General features: G+C 36.4%; 4 protein-coding genes across 4 annotated transcripts; 1 reads left to right on the top strand and 3 right to left on the bottom strand.

Moving 5' to 3' along the window:
• Positions 1-851: 851 nt before the first annotated feature.
• LOC122610363 (ATP-dependent DNA helicase PIF1-like) lies at positions 852-1,556 on the bottom strand. The gene has a single exon (XM_043783357.1). It carries the CDS (start codon positions 1,554-1,556, stop codon positions 852-854), a length of 705 nt encoding a protein of 234 aa, XP_043639292.1.
• An 868-nt stretch (positions 1,557-2,424) lies between these two features.
• LOC122610362 lies at positions 2,425-5,259 on the bottom strand. The gene is made up of 3 exons (XM_043783356.1): positions 4,476-5,259; positions 3,849-4,421; positions 2,425-3,767 (listed from the first exon to the last, which is right to left on the bottom strand). The coding sequence occupies exons 1-3, from the start codon at positions 5,257-5,259 to the stop codon at positions 2,425-2,427; spliced, it is 2,700 nt and encodes an 899-aa protein (XP_043639291.1).
• Positions 5,260-11,279: 6,020 nt separating this feature from the next.
• Positions 11,280-13,287, top strand: LOC122578643. Its single transcript, XM_043750649.1, has 3 exons — positions 11,280-11,446; positions 11,730-12,249; positions 13,000-13,287. The coding sequence occupies exon 2, from the start codon at positions 11,892-11,894 to the stop codon at positions 12,234-12,236; it is 345 nt and encodes a 114-aa protein (XP_043606584.1). The 5' UTR covers positions 11,280-11,446; positions 11,730-11,891; the 3' UTR covers positions 12,237-12,249; positions 13,000-13,287.
• Positions 13,288-19,192: 5,905 nt separating this feature from the next.
• LOC122611080 (receptor protein kinase TMK1-like) lies at positions 19,193-22,809 on the bottom strand. The gene is made up of 2 exons (XM_043784041.1): positions 20,348-22,809; positions 19,193-19,869 (listed from the first exon to the last, which is right to left on the bottom strand). Exons 1-2 carry the CDS (start codon positions 22,644-22,646, stop codon positions 19,346-19,348), a joined length of 2,823 nt encoding a protein of 940 aa, XP_043639976.1. The 5' UTR covers positions 22,647-22,809; the 3' UTR covers positions 19,193-19,345.
• Positions 22,810-23,154: the final 345 nt, after the last annotated feature.

The following is a 23,154-nucleotide window of genomic DNA, read 5'->3' as shown; positions in this document are numbered from 1 at the left end:
TCTCAATTTTTGAGACGGGATACACCATGTCTCTAACAATGTTTTTAACTTTAGTGATATTCAAAACGTGTTTTTAACTATGTCGTTAATTTTGAGACAACCCAAACTTGTTTCTAAAGGTGTTGCTACCTTTGAGACGTCTATTACAATGTCTCTGATTGTGTTGCTAATTTTAAAGCCTTGAAAAAAATCGGTAAATCCTTTTATAAATTATAATGTCAAATTAATGTAATATATAATAAAATAAAAAAATAAAAGTTCAAAGTATTTAAAAGATTTCTTATAATAATATATAATTATTTTTTGGTCATAACGAGTTGTCTACCCGGGCGTTGCCCCGGGAAGTACGTAGTAGCTGTGCTTATTGATACTGAGGTAAAGAAACTTCCTAACTCACAGTAAGCAAAGCTTGCAGTAAAGATATATGATACATATTTCATTTACATATACATGAGCAGGCGACAAAATTATTTTTGTAAGTAACACCAGAATATCTTCAGTTCAGTTGCAGTAACATTTGTCGGGTTCGGTTGTAACAACAGTGGTCATTATTATGTCCTCAGATGCAATTCCCCATTCCTGTTAGTTTACAAAGGTTGTGTTATGACTAATGACGTGTAATAGAACATGGCTTAGCTTTTTATAGCTACAAATAATGACTTACATTATGATTATCTGGGTCTCTAGTGGTATGATTTATCATAAGTTTATCAGTAATATATAGTTGTCATAGTCATATTATCCTGCAGGAAAACAGCAAATGAAGTGAGTGCATTTAGACAAAAGACCGTCGTAAACATCTAAAAAGGAGTGATGTGCTGCTACAAAGATACCTGTGAAGGTCTTCGATTTTATAATGGGGCAATTTCATTTAAGAAGTCTGAATAAACAATGTTTTTTGTTTGATTGTCAGTGGTTTCTTCGGTAGGTTTAATAACTATTTTTAGTGCATTAGGTGAGGTAGCTCGTGATAAGGCAACATATAATTGACCGTGGCTGAAAACGGGTTGTGGTAGGTAGATGCCAATCTTATTGAGGGATTGACCTTGACTTTTGTTAATGGTCATTGCATAACAAAGGCGTAACGGGAATTGCTTTCTCTTGAGAGTGAATGGAAGCTCCTTGTCGTTGTATGTTAAAGAAATCCTGGGTATATAAACACGATGTCCGATAGCCGTGCCGGTTATAACTTGTGCTTCAATAATCCTTGGTAATAATTGTGTGATGATTAATCTGGTCCCGTTACAAAGGCCTGAAGTTTGATTGATGTTTCGTAAGAGAATAACCGGCGAGTGAGGCTTTAACTCAAGTTTGTGACTCGGAAGACCACTAAAGTTAAGCATATTCAGGTAGGTACTCTGGTGGGTACAAAACTTCAATATCCTCTTGACAACCAATGTGGGGAACAATTGTGTCAGTGCTAAGGTAGATTTTGGTATCGCCTGGAGCTTGACGAAGTACCAGATCATTGATTTCATTGACGGTTTCATTTTTTGGACAGACGATGGCTTTTTGGGAAAGGGTAGCTGGGCAAATGTTTGAGAGGCAAATGTCATCGTATATGAAGAGAATAAGATCATCAATAGCGTGTTCACTATAAGGTATGGAAAATTTGCTAGGAATGTTAACAGTTTTTGTGTTGCATGGGTCTGTGGCATCTATTTGGCCAAGTTTACCGTCGCCAATATCAAGAAGCCACATTGAGAAGTCGGAAATTTCAGCAGCGGAGTTTGTGTGAGCAGTGTGAAAGAAGACGCATGTTTTCTGTTAGTTTGTGTACCTTGAAAAATGGCCATAGATATGAACGTGGAAGTGAAGAGCTTAGGATGGTGGTTTTTGAGGCGCCTGGAATTATTGGCAACGTTTGTCGAAAGTCTCCACCTAGTAACACAGATTTTCCTCCAAAAGGACAATGTTGACAACTGAGAATGTCTCTAAGTGACCTGTCTCTAAGTGACCTGTCAACTGACAACAAAGCATCGACGGTTGCTCATAGGTGCCTCGTCCCAGATAATAAGAGAAGTTTCACCTAGCAATTGTGCCAGGTGGGTGTTCTTTGTTATATGACAGATGGATGTCTTGTTTAAATCGATTGGTATTTTGAATCTTGAATGAGCAGTTCGACCTCATGGTAATAATAGAGACGCTATTCCAGAAGCAGCAACTGCTAAAACGATCTTGCCTTGAGAACGTAAGGCTGAAATAATCGTATTCCACAAAAAAGTTTTTCTTGTACCCCCGTGACCATACACAAATAGCAGAACCTGAGATTCTTGAGTAATGCCATCTAGGACTTCATTATATATAAGTATTTTGCGGATGAAGTTTTTGTCTTTGTAATGTATGGTCGGCCGAAAGTTGTTCTCTATCGTAGTTTTTCTCCTCCAATAGTAAACGGTTCCTTAGGCACAACAAAAGATCTTGTCAAGGTAATGGTAATCCAAAATCCGATAACGATGTATTTGTGACACCTGAATTAAATAGCAGTTGTATCTCGTACAAAACATAATCTCTAATATCATCTTCATTCATCAATTGATATGTTTGTTGGATGTCGTCTCCCATTGTACGCCATTGGCTTTCCCAGAACTCTATTGGATCTGATACGTCACATAAGAGTAACATATGTGTAAACAGTGATCTTAGTTCTGAGGGTGTAGCCCAGGCAGCGGCCTCTGTAAAAGCGAACTGCCACTCTTTATCATCTCCCAGCAGACCAAGTTTTTCACAAGCAGCACGATATGTAGGTTGTATTTGACCTGAGACCATTTTTATGTCTACAAATGATTCGCAGCCTCTCTGATGGAAAAGCAACAGTCTCAGGTAGAATAGCTCGCCAGACCCTGGGTGCACATAAGCTAGTCTGCCAATTGTGCGTTCTTCATTGTTAGTCCTTCTATTGTTACTCCTTGGTATCCAATGTTTAGATCCGCAGTCCCAACGATATTGAGTTAAATAATCTACGTACCGTAGATGTCTTCCGGCAGGATCAACGGCGTTATTATGCAACCACTCGGTTAGAGTTGTTCTTTTACAAAACTGGTTGCGTAACAATCTATCAAGGTGCTCATTGTTTTTGAAATATAGCTTTTGCATTTCTTCTTCATGAACTGCTGGTACTTGTACTGCAGGATGCAAAGCATGAATTCCAAAATTTAGTAGTCTCCAAGCTGCCTCGTGAGGACAAATGAATCGTGCATCGGTAAAATCAGTGATCTCATCAATTGTTGTTGTAGGAGTTTGTTGTGTAGTAGACGATGAATCTGTAGTCTTGGAAATTCTAAAACAAATTCGATCAACGCCTTTTGATATGTACTTGAACAGGTACTTGATCATCATGTTCCATCCACAATATTCAACATTAATATGCGCTCGAAAACGTCTTGCTAACGTTTTGTTGTACGGAACAACAAAGGCGTTGTTGAGTGGAACATCATTTTTTATGACAGATCTACCAGAGAGTGGTCTTTTGTAATGGACATAGCCTTTTTTATCAAAAATTGTTGTTTTACGATAAGGTTTGGGGAACTTTTTTGAGCAGACACCAGTAGACATACAACGGGCATGTGGTTTGACAATCCCACATGGGCCATGCATCATTAATTCAGTAACGACCTTGTGCAAAAGAGGGTCACCTGCTGGATCCGGGATTTCTGCACTAATGTAATTGTCAAGTTCTTCGGCATCTCTTATCCTATGCTTTTCATGTACCCATAGTAACAAATGAAAATGAGGCAGTCCCCTTTTCTGGAACTCTATTGTGTATTCTAGCAACAAAAACGTAAACACAGATGTTAATAAATGTTTTCCATGTGAAGAGGAAATCTAAAACAACTATGAACAGCAACCTGCGACAACAGGACCAAACGGCTGTTCTACTTTTAGAAAGTCAACCAAAGAATCTACTTTCATCTTAAATACTCGGACGACTATTTCAGGTCGATCTTGTGCCTTAAGAGAAGGGTATTGAGATATGTATCGTGTAATTTCAGGCCATTTTACATTACATGTGAAAGTGATAAAGTATTGTGGATTTCCATGTACTCTACATATAGCAAGTGCGTCATGATAGTGTTTGTACATGTATCGTGGGCCACCGACGAAAGTCGATGGTAGAATGATGCGTTTACCAATGCTATGTTCGTCGTTATCACCACGGCCTACGGCATCATGAATACCACGTAAGTGTTCACATCTTAGTTGATTTTGATTCTGACGGAAGTAGGTAAGTCGTTCTTGCTTGACGCACACGTATGCATCAACTAAGTATTGCTGAAAAAGGCGGCCAGCTCTTAATAATAATGTATATGTGTTTAGCCTATCATGTAACTGGTAACTGTAGAACATATTGATGGTTAAACGTTTTTCATGTTCATCAGCTGGTACGTGTAATCGTAAAGCAGGTGACCATCCAGACTCGCCTTAGATGAACAATAGAGGATATTGTAAGGCCATATATAAAGGATGCATTGTACTAACGCGTTGTGGTCCTGCGTTGTTGTGATGGACAACGATATCGAATTCATGAGATATAGAGTCGTTGTCACACACAATTGCACCAATACAGTCGTTAACCGGTGTATCATAACAGATTTTTTTGTATGAAGTGTGCAATTGAATGAAGAAATTAGGGACATCAACCGTATGACACAGATCTCTGGCTGACCGGAAAAGTTTGATCAATTCATTGTTATTATCTAGCACATGAATTAGCGATGCAACAAATGTTTCATGAACATTTGCACGTTGTACATCTGGAAAAAAACGAAGTCTGTTGCGTAGTTCGTTATCGGTATCATAGATGTACATTTGAAGGAAGCGTGGAGTTTCGCCAACAGGTGGGCATATTGTCCCAAGCCAATGATGTATTTGACCTTCAATTCTAAAAACATATGGAGCAGATCCATCGTTAATAGAATCGTTTATCGTTGCCCCAAACGATGTCATTGAAAATATCGAGTTATATAAACGAATATTATCCAGGAATGCAGATTGTTCGAAAAGATTTTTAATCTCTGAAGGAGGGTCATTAGGGAATAAGAGATGAACACGGCCACCTTTACAACATTTGTTATATCTAACAGAGTTACGTGTTGATAGGCTAACGACACGTTCATCAAACCAAAACTTTGCGTGACAATATTCACAAACATAAGTACAATCGCCATTGTCAATGTATGTATTGTTTGAGGATGATGAGCTGGAGGAAGAAGCTACGTCTGTCAAAAGTGGACAGACAGCAGTACGGGAACGTTTCATTGGTGTACTCATACAGAGGTTATACTTAATGTAAAATTAAAATTAAAGCAAGAAAAACATGCAAGAAATAAACGAAGTCCGATGTAAATAATGGAGCGTACCTGAGAAAATATTATCAGATGTTGTTGTATCTTCTAGTTGGTCAATAAATCTAGAAAATTAAAGCGAAATAAATGTAGCACTTTCTATGTATATAAAGGTAACTTCGTCATAATAAACCATTCTTTTATAGTGTAAGGCAAAAAAAAATAGAAATATCTCATAGTCTAACATAATTAAATACTCCACATAGCAATCGTTGGAGATATGAATACCAAACACCTAACAGTAAGAAATCTATTTGATCAAGGAAATTAAAAAATATCTTTAAAAGATTGACTGAAGAAAATAGGAAGAGGAAAAATACCTGTTGCGGCTTTATAGACCCAATTTTATTTCCATTAGCAAGCTTAAGGAATGTATAAAAGTTGAGTGATATTTGAGGAAGAAAATCTGAACTGCAAAAAGAGGAAAACAAAAACAAAAAGATAAGTATAAGTATAAAAAGAAAATTAAAGAAGAATCTGAGATTCTAGATTATGATAGAATTGTACAGGTGGTATGCGATATTATACTGTATAAATTAAAAAATAATACCCCAGAGGCTGCAGGTATATGAAAACAAATGGGTTTAAAATATTAGTACAATAAAAGTTGGGTATAATCCCTTCGTCAAAAGCATTGCAGAGTTTTTACTGAGACGATTTCTTTATTGTTTGGGGTTTTCTGTTGTTGTTTACTGGTTGCTGTTGGTAGTTCATAAAAGTAAAGACAACATTGGTTGCCGTTAATAGGTAATACTATAATAGTAATTAAATAAAAGTAAAGACAACATTGAATAAGGTACATATATGTACATATACATACAGAGGCTACATACATTACAAAAGTGCAGTTGTACGTATGTAGAGCATACCAGGGATTACAACATTCGTAGATACATATACAAATATATACATGTGAAGTCACATACATGATACATCTATGTGGTTCGTTAAAGAACCCAAAAAAATATACATTCGTAGAATCTAAGTTTGTTTGTCCTGCAAGTGGATTTTTTAGGAATCGTGTCCAAAAAAGCAAAAACTCTGCGTCATTTTCTTTCTTGTCCTTTGCTTCAACGGCAGTACTTAAGTTAATCTGCAAATTAGCACGTTTTAGCTTATTGTAAGAATATAGGACATATGACTGAATCAATTCAATCCAAAGTAGAATAAATTTGTATAGGGTATTATAATTTTGCGTAAAGTACCTTCAGTAGACTGGGAACATGGTTTGGATTTTTTTGAAGGTGGCAAAACGTCTACAAAGAAGACAAAAAAAAGTTACTAACTTACTATGAAACAAAATTAGGTGGCTGTGTGAAAGAACCTGATGTAGTGCTCTTGTTGCGCTGTGGATTTCTTCTTTGTTGTTTTGGTGCAGGGGTTGTAGGGTAGTTCGTAGAAGATGTCGTGGCGTCTGTATGGGGAAGTGTGGCTGGTGTTTGTGGTGCAAGTATGTTGTTAACGTTAACGGTACTGTCAAGTTTGATAGAGACCTGTAGCTTCCTACGTTGGCCGTAAATTCTTTCTATTGCTGTTGGTAGGACTTTAGGATCAGTACAGTTGTCTCTTGTGATCAATTCATGACATGAAATTCCTGTTAGTTGTTCCACAGCCCGACTGAAGAAGATTGCCTCAGTTGAACCAGTGTAGTCCGTGATGATGGTATTCAGTGCGTATCTGTAAGGTTTTGTTTTTCAGTTTTGTGAATAGAAAGTGAAAGTGTAGTGTTTTTAGTAGCTTACAGTTGTGTAGGATTGTCCATGGTGCCATGGTTAAGGCAGCGCCACAATAGTTCGCCCTCTTTAGTCATCTCTTTATTTACACTACGTGGGCAGTGTTGGCAGGCAAGGTAGTACCATGATCTATAGTTGAAGATCTCTGCTATTGTTGCATCACATGAGAATTGAACGCGTTACAAAAATCAAGTGACCAATACCATTAAATAGGTGGAAAAAATTTTCGGTGGTTATATTATATACATGTAGATGTTACATTTGGTATTGTGATTTGAATGATGATAAGGTATCATACCTGCTAGTTAAGTTCGAGACCCTACGCAACTACTTAGGGAAGTGATTGCATAGTGTTCATAAATCATGTAGTTTTATTACTTTTTTGTGGTTTAGAGTATATAACTAGTCCACGCCACTATCGAAAACTAAAGTGCAAGTCCCAAATCATTAGGGTAGAAAGCTTTAGGAAAGAAACATATGAGAGAATTAGCGGAATATCAACAACCGTTAAACAAAGATTACAAAGAGGACTGTGTCTGACATACAGCGAACTCAGGATGGTTTTTTGTATGTAGATCTTTGATGACAATCTTTTCCATGGTAGATACAACAGACATGTTTTGTGTCGTATTTGCTCCTACATGTGGAAGGTTGCTAAACCTGTGGAAAAGAACATCATGAACTTCAGTTTGACATGACCTAAAAAGAATTTCATAAAAGATAAAGCTAACCTTTCTTTCAGCTGTTGAAGATTTGGTATTGGCGGTTCAATGAAAAACCTTGTGGCGTTTGTCGATGTAAGTTGAATAATCTCTAAAGAAAACAAACAGCTTTGGTAGTATGTTGTTATTTTAAGAAATAAAATATAGAAATGATTTATGTCATAGGGGTAACACCTGAGAACTTAGAGGCGTATGTTGCTGTCACTGCAACGATCTTATGCAGCGCAGTCACTTTGTCTATTGTGCGAGCCATATCTTCCCATAAGGTGACTTCTACTATGGTACTCCTTTTAAAGATGAGAGAGCAAATGACAATCACGTTATCCACGTTATATCAAAAACCGGTTTAAATAGTTCAGCACGAAAAGATATTACATTAAAGAGTGTACATGTTATAGAGAATTAATGTCATAAGATACGATTAACAAACATTTCATCCATAATAACAACTCGCCTCAAGTAGATAGTGTTTCCGGTTTTTTTCTCTGTAGTTGGTATCAACTCTGTTATTGATTCCGCACGTCCAATAACATCTGCAGTTATATGATAGTATCCAGAAGATGTCATATATGTACAGACTTTGTCATATCTCTTAAAAGAAGAATTTGTATTTAAAATGTACCAGACAAAGAGCTTCCTCTAGGAAGACGGTCTTTCAACTTATCCAAAGGAATGAAATTAAAATAGTAATAAGGTATATTTTCATTAGTCACTAATTGAAAGCGTGTCTCGCGACTGATCTTTAGCGATATGGTGTGTGGAACAACACGTGCATAAGTTCTGCCCTCTACGGTAGTGTAGTTGCTTATCCTATAGCATTGTTGTAAGGTGACCATGTTGTCCAGATGGCCTTCGTCAGTTGAAGGAGCTACTGCCTCAATACCATATCCCTATATAAATGAGAAGATTAAAACGTCAGTAAATATAAGAAAAATGGAACATCAAAAGGTTAAGGAAGAAGGAAGGACTTACAGTTATATCAACGAAAAGATATGAAAACTCTCGAGTATTGTTACGCGTATACCACTTGTTAACCACTCGGACCTCGATGATTTCTGGGTAGTCTGGATAAGTGATGTCTTTTAATAATTTCATTGCCATTGCGGGAATGGTAGCTGTTGGTGAATATTTAACGTCAGTTATAAGAGTAAGCGAAAAAATATAAGAGTTGAAATTGTATGTCACTGTGGTTTTTGTAAGTAGCTATATACTATATCTATAGATAAACAGTTAAGTCAGTTGATGTAGGAATTAGGAAAAAAAAAACAAAGAAACAGAGTCAACAGTAGAATATCATGCTGGGAGGGCTTATTTCCTCAAAGGAATGAAATTAGATGATGTTACAAACATGCGAAAATTAATTATAACATATGAAATTTAATAGATAAAACATAGTTAAATGTTAGGAAATAGTTTACCGAGTGTCTGTATCTGTATTCTTCTTTGAAGCGTCCTGGTGACACCCCACTTATTATACCTAAGGGCTGATTACATAGAAACCATTGAAGATTAAAAAAAAATAATTGAAAAGTAAAGAACAAAGTTACTAACAAAGAGTATCCTTGAACATATAAAAAAAATCTCTGATTTGAAATGGGATGTATACAATAAAGTTAATAAAGAATGAATTGAAAGAACAATGTTCCGCTAACAATGGAGAAAAAAACAGTATAATAATAATAATCATAAATAAATGATGGACTAACAATGGAGCAAAAAAACTGAACAATATAATAATAATAATCATAAATAAGTGATGGAAAATGAAAGAAACATTGTTTACCTGTAGCAGGTGTTGATAGATTAGAGATTGGATAATGAGTTTAGGATGAAGACATAAAGTTATATTTTCAGATATTATGTGTACACGTGTTATATGAGTATGTCCAGTTTTTAGAGAAACCACCCATTAATGCCACGTGTAAAAATAAAGATAAATATGAAAGATTAACGGCAATTGAGGAGATTACTTCTCCTATGAAGGTAGTTGATCGCTATGAAAAAAAAAAAAAAAATCAGCCAAAAAAGTTATTGTAATTACGCTTATGCCATCATAAAGGGAAGAAAAAAAAAGCCACAATAAAAGGCAAAAAAACCGATTTGGGGTTTTAGAATAGTTATAATTTGATAACAGCTGGCCCAAAAGACCATTCTTTCCATTCCTTCACTGTAAATTTTCATTTCACTTTCATATCTACCTATCTATGTTTTCTATATCTATATCTATATACAAGTTGAGTTCAGTGAATAATCAACGCTCCCTTTTCAATGTTCAAAAGGACTCCCGATCACCGTCACCATAACCCCCAATTCCGATCACAAATTTCCCCAAATTATTTAGGTTTATTTCACACCCAAATTTCCCCAAATCCTTTCGTTTTTTTTCATAAATTTGACCAAATCCATTTCAGGTTCGTTTATTCTTGAGTTATACACACACATATACATATATATATATACTTTTGTAGAGTTGATTTTTGTAGAGTTGTTCATCTCGTTGACTTATATATATATATATAGAGGGGAAAGATAATTTGAGACCAACTAAAAAAAGTCCAAAAAAGGACCATTGATCTTCGTAACTTACACACTACCATCATGATCTACTACGATATACTAAGACTTTTTTTGTAAAAACACTAAGACTTTCCAGCGACGGACCCAAATCATGTGTATGATTTTCTGGTGGGTCCGTCGCCGGAAAGTCTTAGTGTTTTTACAAAAAAGTCTTGTATACCGTAGTAGATGATGATGGTGTACAAAAATCAATGGTCCTAGTTGGTCCTAGTATATATGTGTGTATTTATCTATATATATATATGTATTATTTTTAGTTGTGCACAGCTTATAGTTTGTAATTTTGAGTGTTTAAATTATATTTTACTGCCCTGTGTTTGTTTATACTCCGTATTATCTAGTACTTTCACACACACACGATCTATGTATATATATATATGTATATCTATGTATTATTTCTAGCTGTGCAGATCTTCATTGATTGTTGATATTTATCTCTATGCATATATGTTTGTTTATTGTGCTTAGTAAGTTTAGGTGAGTCAATAACTAGTTTGTATCAAATTTTTAACTAACTGAATTATTTAAGTGTAGAAATAATGTCTTCTGCTCGTGAATGGATGTATAAAATTGATACTGTTGAATTTTTTGAGGGGATTGAGGACTTTGTAAAACAGGCGGATAGTTTCTTTAGGTCATTAGGTTTCACTGATGGCACCATAAAATGCCCGTGCAAGAGGTGCAAACACCTAGAGTGGAAAGGTAGTGAAGACGTCAAATATGACCTATATAGATATGGATTCGTTGATGATTATTATGTATGGACCTCACACGGAGAGCAACATGAACTAGTGCAAAAACCACCTGCCCGTGGCAAAGCTGTGAGTTTTGTTCATAACATGGTCATTGATGTAGCAAGATCAGAATTTCATCACCTAGAGTTTAATGATTCATTTCCCGAAGAACAAAACATTCATTCTCCAAGTCAGACAAACCCCCTGATCCTAAATTTAAAAAGTTTAATGACTTGTTGTCTAAGGCAGATGAGCCACTGTATGAAGGATGTGAAAAATATTCTACTTTGGCGGCAGTGTCAAGATTATTAAATATTAAGTCAGAAGAAACTTGGGTACGATTGACTTTTTAATATTTATAATGATATTACAATTATTTTTTGAAATATGCATTTTTATTAAAGTGTGGCTATATGTATTAATCAGCTTATATTATAAAGCTATTGCAACTTCGTGTGTTTTTTTTAACTTTATGTTACCCCATGCTATATCATATGGGCCATTATATATTCTGGACTACCATTTAAATACTTATTACCAGGCCAGCTTCTTTTTAAGATTTTTCTATTTATGTAGTCTTTACTTTTACTAATTTTAGATAAGTTTTTTCAAATGTAGGTAGGATATAATGAAAAATATGGTACAGAAGATTCTGTTGGTGGTAGCACGGGGGACGTATCGAAGTCATATGCAAGATGGGTTGAACATGTTGGAATAAAGAATGGGAGAGTTTATGGTGAGGGTTCCGGGGTTGATGAGCTTAGTCTTCGGGGAAACAACATGGATGAGCATTCTGTTACTTCTTCAAATAAATCAACTCATTTTGAATCAATGCTCGAGCTGCAACAAACACAACTAGTACTTCTAGAAAAGGAGCAGAATCGACTAAGATCCACACAAGATGAACAAACTACAAAGCTGGATGAGGTTCTTGATTATCAATCGTCATTTGAGGACAACATAAGAAACAGAATGAGTGAAGAAGTTCGACAACTTGTATCCCAAGAAATTGGAAAGGTCGCCCTTGAGGTAAGAAAGGCTGTTGCTCAAGAAGTTGGGAAGAGTGTTGCTCAGGAAATTGGAAAGGCGCAACGTCAAATTCTGGAAGCAATTCAACGTCGATAGTAAGATGTGGGAGGTATGTTTCTATAATTTTTACTTATGAGTATTAATCTTTTACTTGTTGCTTTTGTTCTTGCCTGGGTGGTGATTCTTCTTTGAAGTACCAGTAAGTTGCTTACATGTTTATTGATACATGCTAATAAGGCTTTGTTGTGTCAACTTGACTTGTCATTGACTGTATTATATGGATGCTGTATGTATCAAGAATAGGCTCCGACCCATTTAGACTGGATCATTGTATGTTTGACTCGTTTAGAATGGATAAGTGTATGAGCTTTTTGTTTATGTTTGCTTTTTGACCCGTTTAGACTGGATCATTTTGGATTTTCAACCTTAATTGATTTTTATGATGAATTCAGCTATGCCGGTTTGTCCTCTTTATTTATATTCATTTTTTGATATGAGCCCCATCACATTTATTATGAAACAGTCTATATATATACTTTGTTAGACAAGTCTTAATCGCTGATTACAAACTCTTAACATGTGGTGTAAATGTGTAATTACTGGTTTGTCACCTTTAGTCTGCCTCAGTCAGATCTTATGGCGCTGCGGCAAATGGAAATAGTTTGGTATATAGATTATTTTTTGTGTATGGTTCATATTTGTTGGCAGGGAAAACGGGTTAATATGTTCTTCAAATGGTTGGTCTTTGTTGACCTTTGGATACATTTCCAAATGGTTGGTCTTTGAATATATTTTTCAGAATTTATTTTTGCTTGCAACTTGCTTTTCATTTAATCCATGTTTTGACCTTTTGATGCAGGGAGGCTAGGCTATTTGGTGTCGTGGCTGGATAAGAAGTTGTGAAGACTATTATTCAAGACATTCAAGACTATTATTCAAGACTATCATTCATACCAACATACATTAGTTAATTTCTGAATTTTATTATCAGTAGTGATAAATTTGAAGGTTTGAACCTTCCAAGATTATTATTAGTTGGGTAAAAGGTTACCCCGATGATTCTATTATAAACAAACCATAAGTACAAGTAATGTAACAGAATGTTACATTAGTTAATGTGAATGACATGCCAAACACATTTAGAAAACTAGCCTAGCTAGACTACCAATTGTCATAATCAATATTAAACATGATACCAATCTAGAAACAAAAAAAACAATCAGCCAGAGACGTCTTCAGCTTGCATTGGAACTTTCCATTCTTTTAGCAAGTTATTTTGGCCTTTGAATCTAATGGTGACTAGCCTCAATTGAACCATGCGAATAATTAGCTCTACAATGACTTCCACACTACGCGAATTCTGTGTAAACAATCTTTCATTCCGTTCTTGCTAGATAAAGTAAGAGGCTGCTGCAACAAGGATCCTACTAATCACACTTTCAACAGTTTTTTGTTTGGATCTATAAAAGAGGCATTTTGCAATATCTTCCCATGACTCCGACAAATCATTCATATTTGCCAATGCCTTTATCTTCCTCCAAACCTATAACGAAAAATGACATTTAAAAAACAAATGTGAGCGAGAGTCTATCCCCGTTTTGCATAGGGGACAACACATGAGCTTCAGATTAGTCTCACTCCCAACCTCCCATGCCTTCATACGATCCTGAGTCTTCAATTTGTTTCGAAAAACCAGTCATAAATGAAAGGCATAACGTGGAATACATTGTGAGAACCAGACAACATTAACCCAATCGACTTCACCTTGTTTCCGTCTCAATGAATCCCAAACCACTTTTGAAGAAAAATCAGTCTCTACACCATTCGAACATTTCCATACATTTTGTAAGTCCCAACTATTACTAGATGGGTGCTGAAGACACCTCTATGTCGATGGTGAGTGAACTTTGCAACACGATCAATTAATCTGGATATGACCAGTTTAGATTGATCGTGTACCAGGTTAACTGGAGTTAATGTATAAAGGTGACAGAATATGTAAATTAATACATTGCAATAATATAAATGACAAGTATGTAAACTGGTGAGACAATATGTAATTTTCAAGTGTATTTTATTTATTTATTGTTTAAATAAAATACAAGGTTGTTGCGGAACCAAGATAATACATGAATGTAAATATCCTAACAACCCATGAATTACAATTGATCTAAACTTGGAAATTCTCCTAAACAATCGAAACACTTAGAGTTGTGAAATGTTCCTTTTTGCGATTGAGAGAATATTGCACAAGTTCACCAATATTGCAGAATATATGTATTTGCAAAGTTACTAAAAATGCTTGTGCAAGGACCTCTATTTATAGTCGAAGATTGAGCATGGGGATCTCAACTTCGACGTACAAATATGGTTGACAGCACACAAAAGTATTGTTTAAATAATCCTTTGTGTGTGCTAAATAAAGTAAGACAAAAGGTTACTTTATTCAACCACTCTACATCTTTGCACCTTTATCCAAAGACAATATCATTGCCCGGTTAAAAGGATGTAGAGTAAAAGGTCCTCCTCGTAATCAGTGTAAAGCTTTGTAAGAGCATTTACACTGGAGGATTCTCCAGTTGATTGATCTGGTAGATTGTCAACTGGGCTTCGCTGCCATTGCCAATCTCTGTCTTCCATTTGTTGTCTTTGACTTCAACTGGAAGGTCTTCAGATTCTAGTCATCTGATCTCAACTGGAGGAAGTCATCAGTTGCTAAACCTGTACAATGCAACTTGACTTCTAATATTTCGGACAATTCCGCATGCTCTCCAGATGTCGCTGGAGAACTCCAGTTTAGCTTAAACTGGTCCTAACAAATTCCCCCTAATTGTCCTGAAATATTGTCAGGTATTTTCAAACTTGTTTCTATACAAGTTTAAGTTTGAAATACCTGAGTTTGATAAAATCTATTAAGTTTCCAAGACATTTTTATAGATCATCAAATGTCTTGGATTTTGTTTTAATTGTTTGTAGATCTTATCAGATATCTTACTTGTGAGTTACAATCTGGCAACTTGTATATACACAAAATTTACAAATAAGTTACAAGAAAGTAAACAAAAATACAAGCAGATAGTTAGAAGGAAAACTTAAACAGATGGCCCTTCGCCAGTTTTCCTTCTTTTTGTGACTGATGAAATTGGTTGTGTGTCCTCAAGATCAAGGCCTAATCTTTCTTCAATGTTTTCCTTGAACTTGATAAGATTTTGCAATACGTACTCCCAGCCTTTTTCAACCTTATTCTTCTTCTGCCTTCCTTCCAGTAACCTCAACATCTCTACATGTTCGGAATGACCATACTGATGGACATCCGGGTTCTCAGTTGTTCTCTTAGGTCCACCAAAGTATTGTACCTCAACAACAAAATGCTTAGCACCAGGCTTGATCGAAACCTTAACATCAGTAATCTTGCCTCTATTGTGCCTTCGACGCTGTACATCTGACAAATATGTGCGAGCTTCAGATTCATTTGTCAGTTTAATTTTGCTCGTGCTCAGCTTTTGTGTAGCAGCTCGAATATCATCAGTTGTGGGTTCAGATGGTTCTACCCAAGTCCTCAGATTTGCATCCCTTGGCAAAGCCTTTTGTTTTCTTCCTTTGGACTTGGGTGGATTCAACACTTTGGTGACCGCCTTCTTTACCTGCTCAGTCCTCTTGAGAATCCCTTCAGACCTGATCTCTCTGGCCTTCTCCACCGACACATTCAAACACTTAGCATCCAGTTCAGCCTCATCATCCTGGTAGTGTTTGTCCAGTTCAACTTCAAGCATCTCCTTCAGTGCAGTGACTATTCTTGGATCTTCTTTGATCTTCTTGTATTCAACAAGTGTCAAGCCAAGGAGTTGAGCATCAGTGATATCAACAAGAGGGGTTGGAAAATTTCTTCTTGATTCGAATTGGCTCACCTTCATTTGTTTCTTTCTTTCCTTGACCAGGTATCCCACTCTTGCTAACTTCTGACTTTCGCTTTCAGTAACTGGAGGCAACAAATCAACATTGCCAGTTTCCAACATTGGTGCATCGGTGGCCGGTTCCATAGATTCATCAGCAATGGCCTTTCTCTTATCAACACTCCCCTTCACCACATCATCAAACACCTCAATCTCCTGCTCACCAGCCTCAGTACTGGTAGCCACCACTAACTCCTTCCTTTTTCCTGAAGTCTCCACAAGAGTGCGAGGGGCATGTACAGACCTTTCCCCCTTGGCAGCATCTAGTCCTTGTCTGATGGCTTCAAAATCTGCATGACTAGAGGGCAAGCGATCTAGAGGCTGCCATGATTGCATTGTCTTGCACTCTTTGAAGACTCCGCAAATCATGCGAACTGTCCTCCACAGATGATTGATCTTCTGAGACTGAGTCATAACATTTCCACTTGTCAGCTCTTGACTCTTTAAAATCTGTTTGAGTATTGAGAGATCATCTAGAGAGAGCCTAGTTGCAGGGACTTCCTTAACACCTTCAGAAACAACCTCCCTTCCTTTGCCAACTTCAGTGGTCAGATCAGATATAGCATTTGAATGTTCAGACACTTTGCTGGCCAGTGTATCCAGACTGCACCTCAACCGATCAATCTCAGATGTAATTGGAGTGAGATCGACCTGGGGCGCTGCAATCTTGGTGATCTCAGACATCACCTTGGTAAAGAGCCCTTCACAGTTGAACGGACAGGTCACATCTTTAGTACCTAAGAAGTTCTTGTAATGTGTCACCAAAGCCTCATAAACTTCTCCTCCTTCATACACCGTACCATTGACAACAAACATTTGTCCATTTAATAAAGCTTTTATAAATCGTTGGTTAGATACTTAATCTATTATTTGGATTGTGTATTATATAATACTATTTCCTATTATAAATCACATATAGCTATATCACTGTTTTAAGTTAATGACACATATAGTAACATAAACAGAGACAACTCGAAATAATGACATAATTAGCAATACAGTTACATATGTCACAAAAAATAGCGGTATATATAGCAACAAAGTTTCTGGTGTTGCAAAAAAATTTGAAACGCACATAGCAACATAGCTTTTGACATCGCAAAATTTTGTGACGTACATCATTATGTTGCAAATTTTGTCTCCAACAGTAGCGACATGATGATAAATGTCACCAAAATTTGCAACTCTTATATAGCGACGATAAACTAGATGTTACTAAGCCTGATAAACTAGATGTTACTAAGCCTGTTGCGAGAAGGAAAACTGTCGCTCAACTTGTCTCTAAATATGTCCCTAAATAGCGATTTTTTTTGTAGTGCATGGAAGTCATGGCTCGAGCGACGTTGCTCAAGAAATAAGTATTGCTCGAGTTATGTGATTGCTCGAATTACTTCTCTCTTGCGTGAGTTATGTGTGGGCGGAGTTATGTTGCTCGAGTCATGTACGTCCCTTGCTTGAGTTATGTCGATTGCTCGAGTTACTCTTGCTCGAGTAATTAATGAGATATTATGTTGCTCGAGTTACATATGCTGCTGCTCAATTAAGGTGCCAGTGCTCGAGTAACATCTCAATGCTCGAGTAACATGCATGTCAATGCTCGAGTAATGTGTCATGAGCACATATAAAGCACACATCATGAACTTGGCAAGTAATACATCTTGTGCATATAGAACGAGTACATGTATGAATAAATGTCTCTTTAATAAGATTCACATGACATGACCAATGTATATATATATATATTTGTAAATTGTGAAGGATATACGCAGTCTTTACGAGAAAAATGAAACTGACAACATACGAATCTCCGAAAGTACTTGTCACCCTTCCAAATATTCTCATATAAATATGACTCACCTAAACACGCTCCAAGACAACTTTCCATCTCACATTCTATTCATTACACCTACATTCAATCAATCACTTTTACCCCACAACCATTGTCACCTTAGGTTCGCTAAAAACTTGATAGGTTTGCACTGAATTCTCAAGAGTTACGGTAGTTGTGACCTCTAATCTCAATCGTTACTGAACTGATCAATTAAGGTTCAAACAATCGGCACCTGTCACTGACCTGATCAATTTTATATTTGCTTTTCAGATGTATTTGCACTAAATTGTATTTTGGGTTCATATAGGTCAACAAACTAAAAGCATTTGGAAAATAATTCAATTGATGCTACAACGTATGCAGAATATTACTGTTTGAGCTTAAACATGACTTGGTTTGAAGATTTAGCATTCAAGTTCAATAAATTGTATGGTTCATGACGATAGTGGTTACGAGTATCTCAATGGAACTTCGGTTTTGATATTGGTATCTTAAAAGTTGAAACCTATGTATATTGTTATCAAATTGCAATAATCATCAATACATATAGCATAATTATTTAAATATTTGTTGTTAACAATAGTTTTTATATTGATTAGCTAGTTAAGAGAAAAAAACTACTCATATTTTGTTTATTTCACTTTGATTAGTTTATTTGAACCACAATTTCTTACTAAAACCAATACGTTGGTTTATTAAATTGAAAAAGATTCCGTAATTCCCGGGTAAATCCACCAGACTTTCTGAATTATAAAAAAACACAGAAACATAGGAGTAGGAAAGGGAGATATGCTGGTCACTTTTATTTTTTATTATTGTTATTATTACTTAATTACTAAATAAGTATTTGCCTATGGTTGACCATCTTTAAATTAAAAATTAGTATATGATTAAGAAACTTTATCGTGTACTTAAGCATGCTGATAGTGACCAAATCCACTGACACCTGCAAGTTACAGCTGCGCATACAGTACAACTTATATATAAATAAAGAAAGAAATACAATCCAAACTTAAAGCAATATACTTAACATGGGCAGTAACTTACTAATCTGAACTTCCAAGTTCCAAGCAATGTAAAGTGACATTTTCATGGTCAAAATCTGAAGGATTCACTGCTATTTTGCAGTGCATTTTATAAGAATGCAAAAAAATTAAAAGTTAAAACTCATTGCAGTTTAGAAGGTTTAGTTTATGGTTTTAATTAAAGAAAAGCTAATAACATTGCAAGGATTTAATTTCCTAGATCAAACATTGACAAGCATAAAGTTAAAAAAGAAAAAAAAAACTATCCATAATACAAACACAAAAACCATCTCATCAATTTAACAAAAGACAGCAGCAGTAAAATAAACAAGCATCAGAAAGAATGAACAAACCAATCCCAAGTTTTGGTACCTAAAGAACCCAATTATTAGACCCTCAGCGTCCATCAATTGAAGTAAACGATTCTGCAAATCCTGATGGTCGGGTCGGTATGCTTGTTTGTGTATTATCATTGCTTCCAATAACCGATGAGTTGTCATACCCACTCATGCCCTCTAGCGCTTGCCATTTCTTCACTGCTTGAGGTAAAGTCATGTCAAGGTCGATTCCGTATATATCATCAGGATCAGGCTCAGAGGGTTTCCAGAGCTCAGCTAGGGAAGAGAGAACATTCACTGCATGACTCATGTCGGGCCTCTGGTGAGGTTCACGGGCACAGCAATGCCCCGCTAGTTCTGCCACTGTACTTACACTTGCTAGAGATTCTTCATCCAGAGCGAGGCTATGGTCAATGGCTTTACGGAAGGTGTCTTTATTTATGTGCATACGACGGAACCATGGCACCAAATGAACACTGTCCTCTTGTTGTGTTTCGTCTAGTGCTCTTCGGCCGGTAATAAGTTCCATTAAAATAACCCCGAAGCTGAACACATCAATCTTGGTAGTTACTCTGCCCGTCACTAGAATCACAAGTGAACAATCCAATTTTAAATTACATGTCGCAATTGAAACATTTGAACAAACCAAAAAACTGAGGACGAGAAGGGATTCTGCCAATAGATGTCTAGTCTGGAAGTAGGTCCTTGTACATGCGTTTAAAACTAAATATGTGATGCTGAATAATTGCATATATTTCCACTACTTAAATCTTTTGGGTTTAATTAACAACGAAAAATGTGGGTGACAAAGAGGGCCAGGTTAGTAGTCATAATAAGAATCAGACATTAAATTACTTGTTATTGCCACAACATTACAAATCGCCGTAGTCAAATTAGAATTTTTACAACAAACATCCAGACACCCACAACATTACTGTCCGTTTTGAATTGTGCACATCTATGCAAGTACGTACTAGAGAATCATTGTCATCAATGTCAGAACAAAGAAGTCATAGGATAGCAAATAAAATTAATGAAATAAGAATTAAGATTATGTCACCTGCATATTCGGGAGCAAGATACCCGAAAGTTCCAGCTAATCTTGTCACAAGCGAAGCTTTTCCATCGGGGGCAAGGCGAACAAGTCCAAAGTCAGCAACTTTAGCACGCAAATCATCACCAAGAAGAATATTAGAGGGTTTTAAATCTCGATGAATGAAACTTTGCTGTGCTAAACCATGCAAATATTCAACACCTCTAGCAACATCTAAAGCAATTATCAACCTTTTTGTCCATTCAAGTGGTTTCAAACCTTCTTCTTCCCAATCAAATATAAACCTACTCAATGTCCCTTGAGGCATATACTCATAAACAAGCAACCGTTCATTTCCATCTAAACAGTATCCAAGAAGTGCCACCAAATGCCTGTGTCTAACCTTTGTTAAAACTGCAATTTCTGATTTAAACTCATCAAGCCCTTTTTCACTCATCACTCCTGATTCCATTCTCTTAACTGCAATTTTCGTTCCATCGTGTAACTCCCCTTTGTAAACAGTCCCAAACCCGCCTCTTCCAAGTACGTTATCTTTGCTGAAATTGTTGGTGACATTTTTCAAAACTTGAATAGAAATCACCATATTGCCAGCCTCAACGACATGAATGTCACCATTCCCGCTACTTGTTTGACTAAAGCTTTCACTCGGTCCACCATTCGTACTTGAGCCCGCAATTGTAATTTTAACCCCATCGTTATCAGAAGTAGAGTGGCGAGGATGAATCACCATTGTGTTTTGATAAGGTACACCACTAGAATGCTTTCGTTTAGCTCTGTAGACACAAACACCTATTAACCCTGCAAAAAACACTGCAAAAACACCACCAACAACAGATCCCAAGACCACCCCGGTGTTTGAACTTTTCCCACCACCGCCATTAGATTTAGTTGTGGTGCTACCTGGAGAACCACCAGAAGGAGAAATCGGTGTCACACTAGGCCCGTCCTTCCCAATATCAAGATTCCCTTCGGTATTCACTTTAACAGTTCCCTTAAAGCTTGGGAGTCGACCATAAAGTTGATTGTTTGAAACATCAATCTCTATCAAATTAGGCAAATCTTTAAGCTCTTCAGGTATAGTTCCAGAAAGATTATTACTTGCAAGAATCAACCTTTGCAAGGATTTAATGGCCGCAAAACTAGGAGAAATACTACCGGTAAGACCCATTCTTGGAAAATTGATCACAGTAATATTCCCATCATTAGAGCAAGTAATTCCTAACCAAGAATTACAAGGATCATTGCCTTTCCAATTATCAGCAAAAGTATGAGGATAACCAACCGATTTCGCAACCATCAGCAACTTATTAACCCTGTCATCACAAGCAACACCCGGGTCCGGTAAACAAAAACTATTAATCCCACCTATATCAACAGCCACAGCCTTGTCAAAATTAGGAGTGGGTCCCTGAAACAGATTATTAGTCAAATTCACTACTTTTAACGACTGCAACCCTAACAACGATTCCGGAACCGGACCAGTCAAGCTATTATCTCTCAAACTCAAATTCTGCAACTCAGTCAAACCCGAAAAATCTGGCAAAGGACCCGAAAAATGGTTTCCGTGAAGCCAGACTTGAGTCAACTGGGTCATATTTTGTAACACGTCAAGAGTCCCATTTAAATTATTCCTACCTTTTTGTCCATTTAGCCATAAACTTTGAATAGAAGAACCCGAAAACGACCCGGGTAATTCACCTTCAAGATAGTTAAAAGATAAATGCACAGTAGTAAGGCCACCTAAGAAATCAGGGATTTTACCAGTAATATTTGCTGACGTGGCGGAGAAAACTTGCAAACTAGGTGCTGATTTTAAACTATCAGGAATAGCCCATGAGTCAAAGCTTATAAAATCAAGATAAACATGTTGCAAAGAAGTCATACCATTAAAGAAATCGGATGGGAATTTACTAAAGTTATTATAATCCAGTAAAAGCCTCTGCAACTGAGATAACCCGGATAAACTCGGAAGCGGCCCAGTGAGTTGGTTGTTCTGAAACTCGAGAACTTGTAACTCAGTGAGTTTGTTAAGTGTGTCCGGTAAAGAGCCTTTTAAGTTTTGATTACCAGCTTGGATCCGGGTGACCCGATTATCCCTGGAGCATTGAACTTGTTGCCATTTACATGGGTCTTGGTTCGACCAGTCAAGTGATTTGGGTGGGCTAAGGTTTTTCTTTAAAGATAACATCACAGATGCATCATCTGACGGCTGAGATTCAACTGAAACAAGTGCAATTGAGAAAAACAACAACATGGGTATGTGTAAAAAGGGGTGAATAGACAAACCCAGAAAGGGTTTGGTCATTTTCCAAGTGTAGATCAATCAAAAAAGAAGAATTCAGAGTTGTGTGTGTGTGTGTAATTTTAGGGTTTTGATGGAAGAAAGGAATGGAATTGGGAGAAAAATGAAAAAGATAGGTAGGTTTTATTTATGGAAGAAAGAGAAAGAATGAGCGGTGATCAAGGAGAAAAATAATGGAAAGGAGATTTTATAGAATTTTTAGACATGGAGATAGAAAGATAGAGTGAAAAGGAGTGTCATTACAAGAACGATAATAATAGTGTGGATACCAGGGGTGATACAGTTGTCTTTGGATATATGCGTATATATATTTTTTCGTTATATATTTGGTCCTTTATTCACTTACTTTACTAATACACATAGATACAAGTGACAAAAATAGTCCTATTTTCTTATACACATGTGATATTCGGTTTCCTTGAATGAGAGTATTATTTTTAGTCATGATTATATGGTTTTGATAGAAAGAGTATATGAAGTTAAAAATAATATCAACCTTCATTTGTAAATT

Source organism: Erigeron canadensis, chromosome 8, assembly GCF_010389155.1.
Source record: "Erigeron canadensis isolate Cc75 chromosome 8, C_canadensis_v1, whole genome shotgun sequence".
Classification (NCBI taxonomy): Eukaryota; Viridiplantae; Streptophyta; class Magnoliopsida; order Asterales; family Asteraceae; genus Erigeron; species Erigeron canadensis.
The sequence above is the reverse complement of the archived record's forward strand: the minus strand, read 5'-3'. Positions and strand labels throughout refer to the sequence as shown.